The following is a 14,430-nucleotide window of genomic DNA, read 5'->3' on the forward strand; positions in this document are numbered from 1 at the left end:
ATTGTTCCCTACTAAAAACCTATACCACATGGACATGAATTTGACGTATTTGTGTGCAATTCATTTGCCTATCATTCAAATATCGGCAACAGCATGAGCGAACTGACTAAAAATTAAACAGTTCGGCGTGTCAATATGTTCTTGTACGTACCAGTTGTGGATTTGTCAGCTCGCGGCGTTGCCACTGGAGTCATGGTAGCAACAATTGGTTGTTGTTGCTGTGGCGGCTGTTGTGGCTGCTGTGATGCCGGCTGCGATTGCTGCTGTTGTTGTTGCTGTTGCTGGACAACATTGCCGCTGGCCGCTGCACTGAGAACGGCGGCCACATTGGCATTGCCATTGTTCTGCATTTGTAGGACACGGGCCAGACTGATGCCGGCGGCGCTAGTCTTGCCATTCGCCGTGGTCAGACGGACTATGGTGCTCCGCGGAATGTTGCTGTGTTGTGTGACGGGTGTGGCCGTTGTTGTTGCTGCTGCTGCTGTTGCTGTTGCCGTTGCCGAGGTGCTGTTGTTTGCCGAAAGTGTTTGCGGACATACGCTCAGATGTTGCACGGCCAACTGTTGCTGCTGCTGTTGCAACTGCAGCGTGGTGGCCTGTGTCAGTGTGGGATTCTTGGCAGGGCCAGCGCTGGGCAGTTGGCTGGTGAAGCGCAGAATGGCGGTTGTGGGCGTTGAGTGCTGTGCTGCTTGCTGCTGTGGCTGTTGGCCGATACGTTGCTGCTGCTGCTGCTGTTGTTGGTGCTGCTGTTGTTGTTGTATTAGAGCGGCCAATTCGTTGGCATCGATCTGCTGTGGCGTTGGCTGTGGCTGATGCAGTTGCTGCTGCTGTTGCTGTGCATAGTTATTGGTGCTGCGCAGGCTGGATTCGGGGGAGGAGGGTGGCGTCAGTGTGGGAAGCACAAAGTCATGCACGCTCAGGCCTTGGCCATTGTATCGTGCATTGCCCAACTGGCTCTTGGCCTGTAGCACGCGGACTTTAATAGCTGGTGAGGAGCAGCTGGCAGGACTCAGCGGTATGTTGCTGCTGACCCCACCACCGCCGCTGCTGATGCTGCTGCTGCTACTGGTCGGCGTCATGTTGCCGGCACTGCTGATGCTGGGATTTGGCGATATGGCGGAGGGTGGTGCGGCAAAGAGTGCACCTAGCTTGTCATCATCTGAGTGTGCGGCATCCTCGTCGTCCTCATCGATGCGCTCCTGCTTGACCAGCACCGAGCAGCTGAGTGCTTGCGAGCCATTGCTGTCCCATGAGATGCCCGAGCAATTCGACGACACCGACGAAGTCGTGGAGATCGTGTCCAAGTGCTGTTCCTTTATCTTTAACTCTTCGAAAATGCGTGCAGGTGTGTAGAATTTGTCCCAGGCTGTGTCCAAATCACTCTGCATCTTCTTCTTGTAGGTCTGCAATTTGGGCTCGTCGCGCAAATAACGTTCCAGTTCGTAGCAGGTCTGCAATAAATAAATACAATATTGTAAATAAATACAGGTGATGAACGAAGAGAATCTCAGAAAAAGATGTTTTTTACATATATACAATTTATTAAACTAGTTTTCTACTACCAATATGGCAGCTTAAGCTAGTTGAAAGTTAGGGAATACAAAAGTTGTCTATAGTAAGCATCTATAGGACGCACTTATATCTATGTACATATATACAATATTTACAATGTTTTACATTAGAAATGAAATTATATTTTATGATATATATTATATATTTTATACAAGGGATCTTGTGGGGAGATCCTTTGGATGGCACTTCTTCAATCTTCTCTTCTTAGGTTTGGACAGGAGCCGCCTCGCTAGTGCGTTGGGGTGACTGCCGAGTCGCTTCTCGTAATTGCTTGCGTGCATTTGAATGACATCGCCAACCTTGGGGACACATAAGTCTCTTTCGATGTCCCTAGTGCGCATATACCAGGGAGCGTTTCATATTTTTCTGAGTATTTTAGCTTGCGCAACTCTTATTTTATTTAGGTTCGATGCAGCGGCAATGCCATAAATTGGTAGCGCATACTTCCATATTGGACTTAATATGGACTTGTATACTGTCACCTTACTGTGCAGAGACAGCTTGTTGCAGGGTGCAAGCAGCCATGCCATCTTTCCGGCTTTTGCCATGACCGATCGCTTGACCATTGTTGTATGCTTGCTGAAGTTGAGTCTTCTGTCCAGAATGACACCAAGATATTTGTGCGAATTTGTATGACTGAGCGTGGACCCCAACATTGTGATATCTCCGCATGACGACGGCCTTGTTGTAAATGTGACATTCGCACACTTGCTGGCGTTGATACCAATGTTCCAATTCAGAGCCCACTTCTCGAAACTACTTACATACTGCTGTAAGGCTTCCGAAGCTACATCGATATCTCTGCATCTGGTAAGCACCGCAGTGTCGTCTGCGTAAGTAGCTATTAGTGCGTCATTCTCGTCTACTCCAAGGATCTCTTGCGGTGCAGGCATATCAGCAGTAAATAATGTATACAGGGTAGGACCGAGAACACTGCCTTGGGGCACTCCTGCACAAATTGAGCGCCTCGTGGATTTCACTCCATCAACAGCAACTCTGAAGCTTCTGTCCCTTAGAAAGCTTTCGATGAGTTGAAACAATTGAGGAGTTAGTATGCCTTTCAATTTGCAGAGGAGACCATCATGCCACACTCTATCAAAAGCTTGTTTAATATCCATAAACACAGCCACTGAGTACATCTTTTGCTCCATGGCTTCCAGGGCGAAGTTGACCACACGGTGGAGCTGTTCCGGTGTTCCGTGACTTCTTCGAAATCCAAATTGCCATTTTGGAATTCTGCGCGTCACGGCTTCGAGCTGGAGAATCCGGTCCAGAATCACGCGTTCCATCATCTTCCCGAGGGCAGGTAGCAGACTAATCGGCCTATATCCATCTACTTCAGTATGCTGTTTCTCTGGCTTTGGAATCATCGTAATTAGCGCCATTTTCCAGCAGTTTGGAAAGTGCCTCAGCCTGAGTATGTTATTCATGAGCAAAACAATATACAGCAGAGCCCTTGTGGGGAGCAGTTTCAGCGTCCTGTTGTCTAAAAGGTCTTCTCCAGGCGCTTTTTTGACCTTTAGATTTTTTATCTGCTGTACCACTTCTTGCAGTGTAACTGGGCTTGCAGGCAAGGCCATTTGGAATGGCATCTCCAGCCTAAGCTCGACTACCCTTCGCCTATCTGCTGATGTAAAGTCAAAAGGCTTGAATCTTTCCTCTAGGCTGTTTGCAAAGATTTCAGCTTTCTGCTGACTGGAATAGCTCCATCCACCTGAAGGATCCTTAATTGGAGTCTTAGGGATGACCAGCCTCTTGAATCGCCTCGTAAGCTTCCAGAGCGAGTAATTAAATGATGCATCTGGACCAGCACTTTCCAATATGTCATCAATTCTGCCTTGTCTGATTTTAGCAAGCTCTTTTTGCAGTCGATTGGACAGTCTTTTGTAGATTTGATGAATGCGAGTATCTCCAGTTCTTGCATATTCTTTCCTGACTCTTCTTTTCAGGCTTAAGAGCGCAGCAGCCGTTGGTGGTAGACTAGCTTGACTATGTTGGGTTGGCAAGCGTAAAGTTTTCGGTGCAGCAGAAGACGCAGCCAGTGAAATGTTCTTCATGAGGATTGATATCGCGTCTTCGATATCCTCTGGGCTGTTAATTTCGACGTTCAGGTTAATTCTTCTTTCGAGATCGGCTTTAAAAACATCAATACGGGAGCCAGGTGGTAGAATATATTCCCTCTTGGGATTATATTGCGGTGCATGATGTAGCGTCGCTACTACTGGAAGGTGATCCGATGCGAGCTCATATTTTGTTTCAACGGTGAGTCTGTTTAGGGCAATCCTGTTGACAATAAAGAAGTCTAGTGCAGAGGGGTTAAGCCGTGTGTTGTAAGAGTAGAAAGTTGGCTCTCCAGTAGCAAGAACTTGGCAAGTAGTACTAGCTATGGCCTCTTGCAAACACCTTCCTCGCCTGCAAGATCTGGAATTACCCCACCATTGGTGTTTTGCATTAAAATCACCGCCTACAATAAACTTATCTCCTAAGGTTGCAAGCAATAGATCAAAGTCGGCCCTGCACCAAGCTTCATTGGGAGGAAGATATAGGGAGGAGACTTTGATGCTTCCACCATTCGTCGGTATAGTTACGCTGGCCGCTTGGATGCTTGTTTTTAGAATTGGCTCATTCTGTGAATGAGCGATACTTGATCTAATGATGACTGCAGAACCACTTTTAGCGGTGCCACTGGGATGATTAGCGTAGTACTGGTCGTATCCTGGCAAATATGCGTTCAAGCCAGGACGCATATGCGTTTCGGTTATTAACATGATATCGATCAAGTTTGAACTTAGGAAAAGCCTGAGTTCATCATTGTTTTTGACCAGGCCCCGTGCGTTCCATAATCCGATTTTTAACAGCGGATTTAACATTTGGATATTAGTTTTTGTACCAAGTCACGGAAGGCTCTATTGGAATCCATATTTTCCTGAATGAGCTTATACATTTGATCCATTCTTGCGTTTAGATCAAAAATCGCCTTTTCCAGCATACTAAATTTATTGTTTAGATGCCAATCTTCAGCGGAAATGTGTGCCCGAGGCGAGTTTTGGTTTGTTGGCGCGATGGTACGCTTTCCTTCAATTGGCCTTGCTGCATCAGCGTAAGAGAAGCCACTCTTAACAGCAGAGCTTGAGATGAACTGTACTTTATTGCCTTGGTTGTTTGGGTAACTCCTATTGCTACCGATGACTAGACCATCTCTCGGCAACCTCACAGCTGGCTTAAGTTTTTTGGCTAGATCAATTCTTACCTTGCAGCCTCTGAAGCTCGACATGTGGTCTTCGCCGCAATTAGCGCATATAAATTCCCCATTATCATTCAGGTTACATGATTTTGAGCCAGTATCATGGTCCCCCGAGCATTTACCGCAAACCGGCTTTTTAAGGCAATAGTTCCTCGTGTGCCCGAAATCTTGGCATCTGAAGCATTGTACCAGCTCTTTACTCTGTTTGGCCTTTGATATTGTAACCCTGTGTCTACCAATTTGAGTTATTTTTAGTGCCTCAGCAACGTTGGGTGCGTTCTGGAGGTTAACGTAAAACATATTTTGTCTTGTTTTGACATTATTTATGTCCTCACCATCCTCCTCATTAATTTGAATGTTACGCCAGTCCGGTTTTCTGGGGCAATATATATTCAAAACTGTAAAGCCCTTGTCGGTAAAGGTGCGCTCTATTAATTGCCTGGGTACATTGGGATGAATATCTCTGAGCACCAATCTGCAGGGTTTGTTCTCCTTCAACTGGTGGTGCCAGAATTGACAATTTTGATTGGACAATAATTTGATTATTGCACGAAACGCATTCGAATTCTTCGTATAAATACGCGAGATCCCAGATTTCGATGTGCGTATGTCGTAATCGTCAGGGGAGACAGCAGAATTGAGCGCCACCTCCAGCTTATCCAATTTGTTAACTTGTGGCACACATATAGCAGGAGGCTTAGGAATACTACTTCCCTGCTGGAAACGGCTGGCTTCATTTTGCTGGCTCGATGGATCTTCGGAATCTGGCTCTTCCATTTCCATAATGGAATCAGCTTCTTCCGAAAGGGCTGCAAATCTATTATTTTGAAGCGCTGCCGGAGAGGAGGACGCAGTTCGTTGTCCCTGGGTTGTATTGACAGGAGTTGGCTTATTTTTTTGAGCCGATTTTAGTGACTCGACGGCTCCTTTCCGCTTCCTATTAATACCGGGTACTGACATTTGAAACGAGCAAAATTTGTCCAGAGTTGGATTTGCAACTAAGTTTGTGATTGAAGCCGGTGTACTCACAACGGCGGGTGTGGAGCACAAACTGCCATTTGATGTCGCTACTGTAGTATACATTGATTGAGAGTTCACCACAGAGAACGTTAGGGTACTTGTAGTCGATGTACAAGTGGTTGAGGCAATCCAGTTACTGGTTGAGCTTGACGGCTTTAAGTATGGTTTTCCCATTGACATATGCAAGTCCTTGGTTATTTTTGCTCTCAGCTCCGAAGGTGATTTACCAGAAATTTTTCTCATCTCCACGTACTTCGGCAGCTTATTGACTACTTCCTCAGCTGCTCCGAGAGCGGCCGAGTCTTCATCAGCATTCATTTACGTGAGATAAGATGACTTGCAAAATCAAGCAAAGAAGAAAAATTCTGGGCTGTCTCTGCTTCGATGACGTGTATACGTCAGCAGAGCAGCCCCATACAGCAGATTAATTGTTGATTGGAATCCAAGAAAATAAGGATACTAAACGATTGCCAAAAAGCCAAGGTGAAACTAGGTTTCCGGGTGATTTTTTTTTTTTTTTTTTTTTTTTAACGCACTATACGCGAAATAATTGAAAAAGAGGAATTTACTACAATTAGAAAAAGATGTTGCAATATGTTTGCGAAACAGCAGAATTTATTCAAAATATTCTGTTAGGAGTACAATACTTGTTCTTAATTCAAAGCGCTTTTCAAATCGTGTTAGGTGAGTGGATTATTCAGATTTTTAATAGTTGTGTGCACATATTGTACTTCACTCTCCATTGTAGTTTGCAATTTTAAGTGCATGCATTTAATTAATTTAGTTCCTTCGTAAAAAACAGAGTGTTTTGTATGATGAAACACACAACTCCTATTGGTGTCTGTCCTTTTTATTTTTTGAAGCAACTGCACGCAGCAGAAATTGGTTAACTTTTTTGAGTCCCAATTGGTGGCAGGAAAAAGTTTGCCTGACCATTTCCATTATAGAATTAAGAACTTTGCCGCCTAATGGACGCACAGCGAGCGAAAGGCAGCAAATTGAATTTACACGACGATTGCCATTAAAATTTCAGAAATATTTATGCAACTCAAGAATTTTAGAGCACATTAAGCAAATAATTTACGGCTTGGCGATTGCGCCTAAAAGGCTGCAACAAACGGCAAGCAGGTCCTTGTTGCCGGCACTTTGTGGCACATAAACATAAATTTCAAAATTATGTTTTATGCGTGCACAATTACAGGTAATAATTTTGCATTGAATTTATGGCATTGCATACTCAACTTTTAGGTGCGACAATTAAGAGCCCATAAAAAGGAGTCGACTGGGCTGAGCAGCTACAGAAACAGCAACGAACACCCGAGCCGCGCAACTATGTGTCGCTGCAATAATGGGCGGTGCTTGGCAAGGAGGAGTCTGCTTTTGCGCGCTTGTTCCTGTTCCCTTTGATGCGCGCTCGACTGCCTCGCACCAGCAGTTCGCCTTTGCCGAAAAGTTGCAGTTTGTAGTAACACGACTGTGCAGCAGGAACTTGGACATTGCAGGCCTTTGTGAGGACGAGATTTTCGAACTGTACACTTGTTTTTCGCTGCAGGCACAAATATACGCCCTTTTGACGTACATCATTCGCCATTTGCCCCTCAGCTCAACAGCCCATCAGAACTTTGTCATTGCAGTGGCAATCAATTTCAAACAAAACAACAATCTATTGGAAACTTGGGGGCGTTGCAGACATCCATTTCGATTTACATATGGCGACTAGGCTATCGACTTGCAACTTGGAACATAATTGCAGTCCGTTGCACCAAGCAGCAAAACTCATTAGGGCCGTAAATGAGCAGACTGTGGCTCAGGATATTGACATACGCTTGGATATTAAATTTGTCGACTTGCGCTCAGAGAGGCGCAACCCCTCACAATCCATAGCTGTTTGCTCTGCCTTCAAACTTTGGTTTCGGTAGAAGAAGTTATGAGTCGATATCGAATAAGGCACATATAGTACGAGTAAATGTATTCAACCATATTTAATGATTGGTATATACTTATTAGATGACAATTTTCGATGTACTTGTATATTACAAATTGTGGCTAGAGCTGCTAGAGCCAGAGAATTTTATATTTTGTCTTCACACAGGCATTTGGCATTTATGTATTTAAGTAGTATAATATGCAATAGGGATATTTTTCAATGGGATGAGAAAAGAACCCCTTTATATTTCATTTCTGAAGGCCAATAAAATTATCCTTACAGTAAGTCACCCGAATAATAACTAAAGAGAGACCATTTTTTCAGAACATTCGAAAAGCCAAATAGAAGACTATAATGGGTTGGACTAGCCTCGGGCTAAGCTCTAAAACCTTAAAGCGCACAAATTGCTAACATTATTGGGTTTTATTTTTAGTGTTGACCGCATCATTTGTGCGGAGGCTTCTTGGGGCATCATTTTGGTCATCGACAACGGTCAGGCAACGTAAGGGTAGCTAACAAATCTTATTAAGTGCAAGGCTATGCGTAAAATCAATGAGCTGGAATAAATAGCAGCCGCAATAAAACACGAAGCTGCTATGGAAAGTGGCTAAGAAGAAACGCCCAAAAGTATGCTGCTGTTATTTGGCGTTTGCTTTGCCATTTTGGTCACTCGCACATACTTGTACACATAGGCACACATACACACACACACACATACACAGGCAGTCGTGTGTTGCGGCACACACAGTAAATCACTTAAAGTGTTATTTCAAGAAAATAATTGCAACACATAAATTTCCTAACCCTTCCCAGACAGACGCGCGAACACAGAGAGCGGGGAGAGATCTGAGAGATCCGGCTAGTAGGAGGCTGAGGAGCTAAGCTTATGCAGCTCCAGCATTCGCAGAGTCGCCAGCGTAAACAAGTTGCGTGAATTTATAGCCAGCCAAACAGACAGAAGCTATAATGGTTTATGAATCGGGAGTTGAGAGCTGCGAGCGACTCGCGTGGCTTCTCGCTAAGTCGCCTTCGGCTCTCGCCTCCGCACACCCTTGCTGCACTTGCATGTAGCATGATTAATGTGCGGCTGCTGCATTTATTTTCCATTTCCCTTTATACACCCCCCCCGCCACCCCACCCACTTCTTTAAATTCAACCACCCACAGCTTTCCGCCCATAACGAACATTTCCGGCCACTCATGAGACGGTGGCTGCCTGCATTTGTCTGACTTGGCGTCGCTTTTGTTTGGCGCGCAATCTTTGGGCAAAAATCTAAATAAAATGTAACAGAACTGTTTGGAATATGAAATATGATATAAAAGCGAACACTTCCGCCTTACAAAACACACATGCCATGGAAAAAGCGCCCGCATTTACCGCATCCCCCCACCAAAGAGGGCCAAAACTGGCATTTTGATTTATGCAACGCTGCTGGCGTTGACGTTGACGTCGACGGCGACGTTGACTTTGCAGTCGTTGCAACAAATCACAAAAGATTGCATGCGACTTTGAAATTTTTCATGCAGACCCCTCCACACACACCCACACACAAACACACCTGGTTTAGATAGGTGCACTAGACTGACCCTCAACAGTCATGGCCAATAGCCGCTGATTGATGGCCGTTGGGTGCACAGTTCGAGCGCGTGCCAATGCATTTGGCTTGAAAAATTGCACCGCCCACATCCCTGGGGATGGCAGGCGAGTGACTAAGGGACTAGCCAGCATTTAAAGTTAATTAGTTTCTGGGGCGTTTGGAAGGGAAAGCAAAAAGGATAGCACCCTGCACATGAATAAAACAAATCCGCTTGATGTTAAACATTATACAAATTGGCTCATCAGTATGTACACTCGTATGTATGCGAGTGCTTGTTATTGCATGCATCGCACTCGATGGTTGCGGTCAAAATTTGTTAGCATTTACAGCATTACTATCTATGTATATCATCATGCTAAAATGTGCACTAATTATAACAATTGTTTTTGCTCCTCTTACTAAGCAACATAATTGCGCAAATCGCAACAGCAACAGCAACAGCGACAGCGACTGGCCAACACAATTAAATTGGTTGAAGCGACCCTCTGCATGTGCTTGCCAGCAGCAATTTCGGCCACTAATGCGCGTTTTTAATTAAAGTTCAACAAAATACCAACAAAAGGTTGACAGGCAAAACAATACGAGCATACTTTCTCATCATCACATCATAAAAACGACAATAATGTGTGGTTAGTGACACAGGCACGAGAAATCACGAAAGGGTATGCAGGTAATATTTTTATGAATTTCGTGAATATTTTTAAGGTTCTTTCAAAAATGAAAATCTCGTTACAATTCCTGTGTTGTCGCGAAATAAAGAAACAAAGTTTTTATAGAGAAACCTTAAGTACATTTGTTTTTCTTGGATAATATTGTTATTTCTAGTTAAAAAATGAACATATAAAAAAAAGATATAATTTTATTTAAAATAAGGAAATATGTTAAATATATTTTAAATTCACACTTTCTTTATTATTATTATTATTAATTAAGTTTCATTGATTGTATATATGAAAATCATGAAAAATGATCATCTACAAACTATACGATTCATTCATAATATTTTATATAAGTTACTTTTATTATAATTTGTTGTAACGTAATTATGTTGTGGAATTTCAAAGGACTTTCGACCCATGTCCACCTCTAGTTTGTGTAGATACTCGTATGTAGAGCGTTTTTTTCATTCACTCACACAAATTGATGCCACGGGCAGCTTTTATACGAGAACACCATAAATATGGCAAATTTTATTACATTTAAGTCATTTTATTTACACCACAGAAATGTGTCTGGGAATTTTGAATATTTTCATTTGTGTTAAATACAATATTGCAAATTTCAATGAAATTTAACAAATTTGCAGCAATTTGGTGGTATTTTGTGAGCAGCTTACGCTTTTAAGCAGCTTAAAGCGCCGAATATGTTCAACCAAAAATGAGTGTGGAGATATAAGTTGTTGATGTTGTTGTTGTTGGGCATGTAATCAACATAATTATTGTTGGCAAAAAGTTGAGGGTGTTACACAATCAGGCCATCCAATAATTTACCCTCCCGCCCCCCGGTACTCAGCAGCCAGCCACAAGGAATTTTTGTCAATCTAAGCGTGTATCGCAAGTTCAGTCTGATGTGTGGCCAAAACTTTGCTTGTAAAACTTTGTTTGTGCTGCTCATTTGTGTTTAATAGATATTTATTTGCTGGGCTGAGGGTGTGCCCACCACACTCATATACTATACACTTATTCACACATCCAAACACTTTTGCACACTTTTTGCCAGCAATTTATGTGCCAAGTGCGCGTATTTTTTGTTACTGCTGTTTTTTTCCATGCATGTCACGAAGCAAAAGACTGTGAAAACATTTAAAGAGGAAAATGAAGGCAGCGGAAAATGGTGCAATGGCATTGGGTTTGTGGCAATGTATAGCCCAAGTTGGCTACATAAAAATCTTCATTTCCGTTGCGTCTACTTCCACAGCTTTGCTGTTGCTCGTTCGTTCGCTCGTTCGTTGTTTCGCTTGTTTTTCTTTTCCTTCTCGATCTTAAATTGTGGTTTTCATTTCCGTTTCAACTTTTGTTTTTAGCCTTAAGTCGTTAGTCGTCGTTGTTGTGGTTTATCTTCTGCACTTAGCGCCGATATCTCAGTCCATGTCACCCTCCATCCATGCTTTTAGCTGTGGTTATTAAAACGAGAAAATTCTGTTCACTCTAATGGATCTGCCAGAATCATAGTGTACTGGTATTAGCGTGTTTACTTTGCAGCTGAGTCTATACTATATATTCATTAATTCAATTACTTAACCGCAATAAATCTTGCCGCCTAAAAAGAATCGTGAGTTAGAATTCAGATGTCTATTGAACTTTTAAAGGCTGAATATGTGATATGGTTGGACTTCTGGGGTCTAAGCTTTTAATTGCTTCAGTGAACAATTTCGAATGGTTCTTGAATTAAATGATTCGTGGATGGAAGTGCCAGAGATGTGCTTAAACATACTTCACATTTAATCATACAATATCAGACAATATTTTATATTAAGCTGTGGAAATTTGATTTTTGTTATCTCGATTATACTTTCTGGACTTTAAAGGAAAAATTCTAAAATTAGTCCAAAAAGATTGAAGACTCGTAAATTGTTGCTAGCCTTACTGGAGAAAATTAATCTCCATATATTGAGGCAAATTGTGGGGCAGCCAAGGGCGGTCCACCGGCATAACCTTACCTAATCTATTTTCTGTTTAGGCATTGGAGAGTATTTTCTGTTCTTTAGGAATGTTAATATTTTATGCTACTTTCCAAACGGGTTTTATTAATTAACGACGAAATACATTGACAACTCAATTATGTCGTGTGGCAAGCCAATGCAAGGTACATAAACATAATTATCGAAAAAGCATGGTAAGGGCCAGAATATTGGCATATGTGTACAAAAAATGAGAATACGGGGAGTAGTACGAGTACTTTGTTGTTTGCCAAAGTAAATTATTGCAAATTGCTTGTCAAGTTGTTTGTCTCTCTTTCTTCATATTTCTTTTTCCCTAGTTGAGTTTAAAGAGCATAATAAACCTAAGCAAATGAATTGAAGTGAAATTAAGGCAATGTTTGCTTTCAGCTAGGACACAAAGGCTTCATGCAGAGAACTCATACACTCACACACACTCGCACCCCCACAACTGAGCTTAGGCTCTAAGCAATTCCTGTGAAATGCCCGGAATTCAATTTGGCCACAGTAAATAATGTTTTCCATTTAGAGAGTTTGTTCAGAAGAACGTGGAAAATCCCACACATACACATTGTATAAGTAGGACTAGATGCCACTGGGTTGGTGTTGCTAGTGCTGTTGTTGTCGTTGTTGTTGCTAATGTAAAATAAAAGCATGCGATTAAATTTAATTATCTGCATGTTTATTAAAATCTACAAAATGCGATATGACAGCAGGAGAATCGCACAATTGGGAGAGATTTTGAGTATTTGCCGGCAACGAAAAATGTTTGCCTAGGCCCAGTTTTTCCCAACGGGAGGCCACAACAGAAACACACATGTACGTGCATGGGCGAGTATGTATGTGTGTAGAAGGGGACAGCAGGCAGCACATATTTAATTATGTGTGTAATTGAAAAAGACGCAACGGCAGTTAAGGAACATGTCGATGTTGAAGTCGAGACAAGGACAACGGCCGGGCTCGACTCGGCTCGGCTCGGCTCTGACGCTCAGGACTCAGGCGTGGCAAAAAAAAGAAGAAAATGAAAAAAGAACTCATATACTATATGTCGAAAAATCTTGTTAAGGCTATTATGCGATATGTATGCGTGTTTGTGTAAGAGTGTGTATGTACGTGTGCGCATCTGTGTATTAGAAACACATTAGCAGACGCCAGCAGGCGACGTTGCCTGCGGTTTCTCAACTCAAGACAGAAGAGCACAGCTCAGCTCTTTAGTCGCCCAGCTGTTAAGTTGCCGAAAAGTAAGCCATGGCAGGCGAATATCCTCCCACAATTGGTCCCGTATATGCGCCATCAGCGCACTCTGTACACATGGGGGTTGCGCCAAATGCTATTTCGCTTTCTGCATTATGTCACTTAATGAGCCATAATTCCGGCGAGCTTCGCATTATAAGCCCCTAGAGATATGCAGGCAGCATTGCGCGTTTTCTTTTTAATTTCACTTTCTGCTTTTTCGACGCCAACCACGACAATTTTTCGAAAGTTTTAATGAATGAAATGTAATGAAATTATGTTGACAATTAATGTCGGTTGCGAGGCTTAGATCCTGCCTTGCCTACTAGCTTGGGGCCATGCGGCGCGGCGACAGAGCTGGGACTTATTGTCACTGTGATATGAGTGTGTGAGTGTGTGTGTGTGTGTGTGTGTGTGTGTGTGTGTGTGTGTGTGTGTGTGTGTGTGTGTGTGCGTATGTGTTGTGTTTTTGTTTCCACAAAACAAGCACTTTAAGCTAGACATTAAAGTTGTAAGTAGCAACATTATACAGAAATCATCTTCTACACGTACAGGGTGATGAACAGTACTTGTACATTTTAAACTATGTTTCGTATTTGCTTTGAAAAGTTCTAACTTTTTAAGAATAATTTCATTTGTAGCTCATTAGCATTCTGTATTGATGTAAATGGTATTTGTGCTACGAATAGATTTCCTAATTCCTTTCAGCAACTTTATGAGAAATATTTCGAAAATAATTATCAAACATTTTTTAATGATGTTTAAAGCTGAAAAAGGGAAACGCTGTTAATGGCAGCGTTTGATATTGGAATTGTTTTATTATACATTTTTGAACCATTTCCTTCAGTTTAGAAACAAAAGATGAGAAACATTCAAACTGATTCGCTTTTAATTTTGAATGTTGTACCATTTAAGTCTAAACCCGCCCATTTAATAAAGCTGGCCGGTCGGTCAAATGTGTGTTTGAGAATTCAAATTCACTTTGTTTCCTTGGAGGTAGCATTTCCTTATTATTATTAGTATTTCCCCATTCATTCATTTAATGGTCAATTTTTGATGAGCCCCCATTCCCTCACCCTGTATGTGGTGCACAGTCAGCTGCAGCGATTGATACATTTTCATTTCATTTCATTTTATTTCCCTGGATTGCAACTATTGTTTTCAATTTACGCCCTGCT

At 42.3% G+C, this 14,430-nt stretch overlaps 1 protein-coding gene across 1 annotated transcript in view; it reads right to left on the reverse strand.

The window, feature by feature from the left end:
* The window catches only part of LOC115633595 (Krueppel-like factor luna), a 176,578-nt gene that overhangs the window by 7,737 nt on the left and 154,411 nt on the right, over positions 1-14,430 (reverse strand). Inside the window, exon 2 of the mRNA XM_030531041.1 lies at positions 152-1,451. Within this exon, the coding sequence (XP_030386901.1) occupies positions 152-1,451 (1,300 nt within the window). The remainder of the gene's footprint in view (positions 1-151; positions 1,452-14,430) is intronic.

Source organism: Scaptodrosophila lebanonensis, unplaced genomic scaffold (assembly GCF_003285725.1).
Source record: "Scaptodrosophila lebanonensis strain 11010-0011.00,11010-0021.00 unplaced genomic scaffold, SlebRS2 tig00000001-arrow-pilon, whole genome shotgun sequence".
NCBI classification, from domain to species: domain Eukaryota; kingdom Metazoa; phylum Arthropoda; class Insecta; order Diptera; family Drosophilidae; genus Scaptodrosophila; species Scaptodrosophila lebanonensis.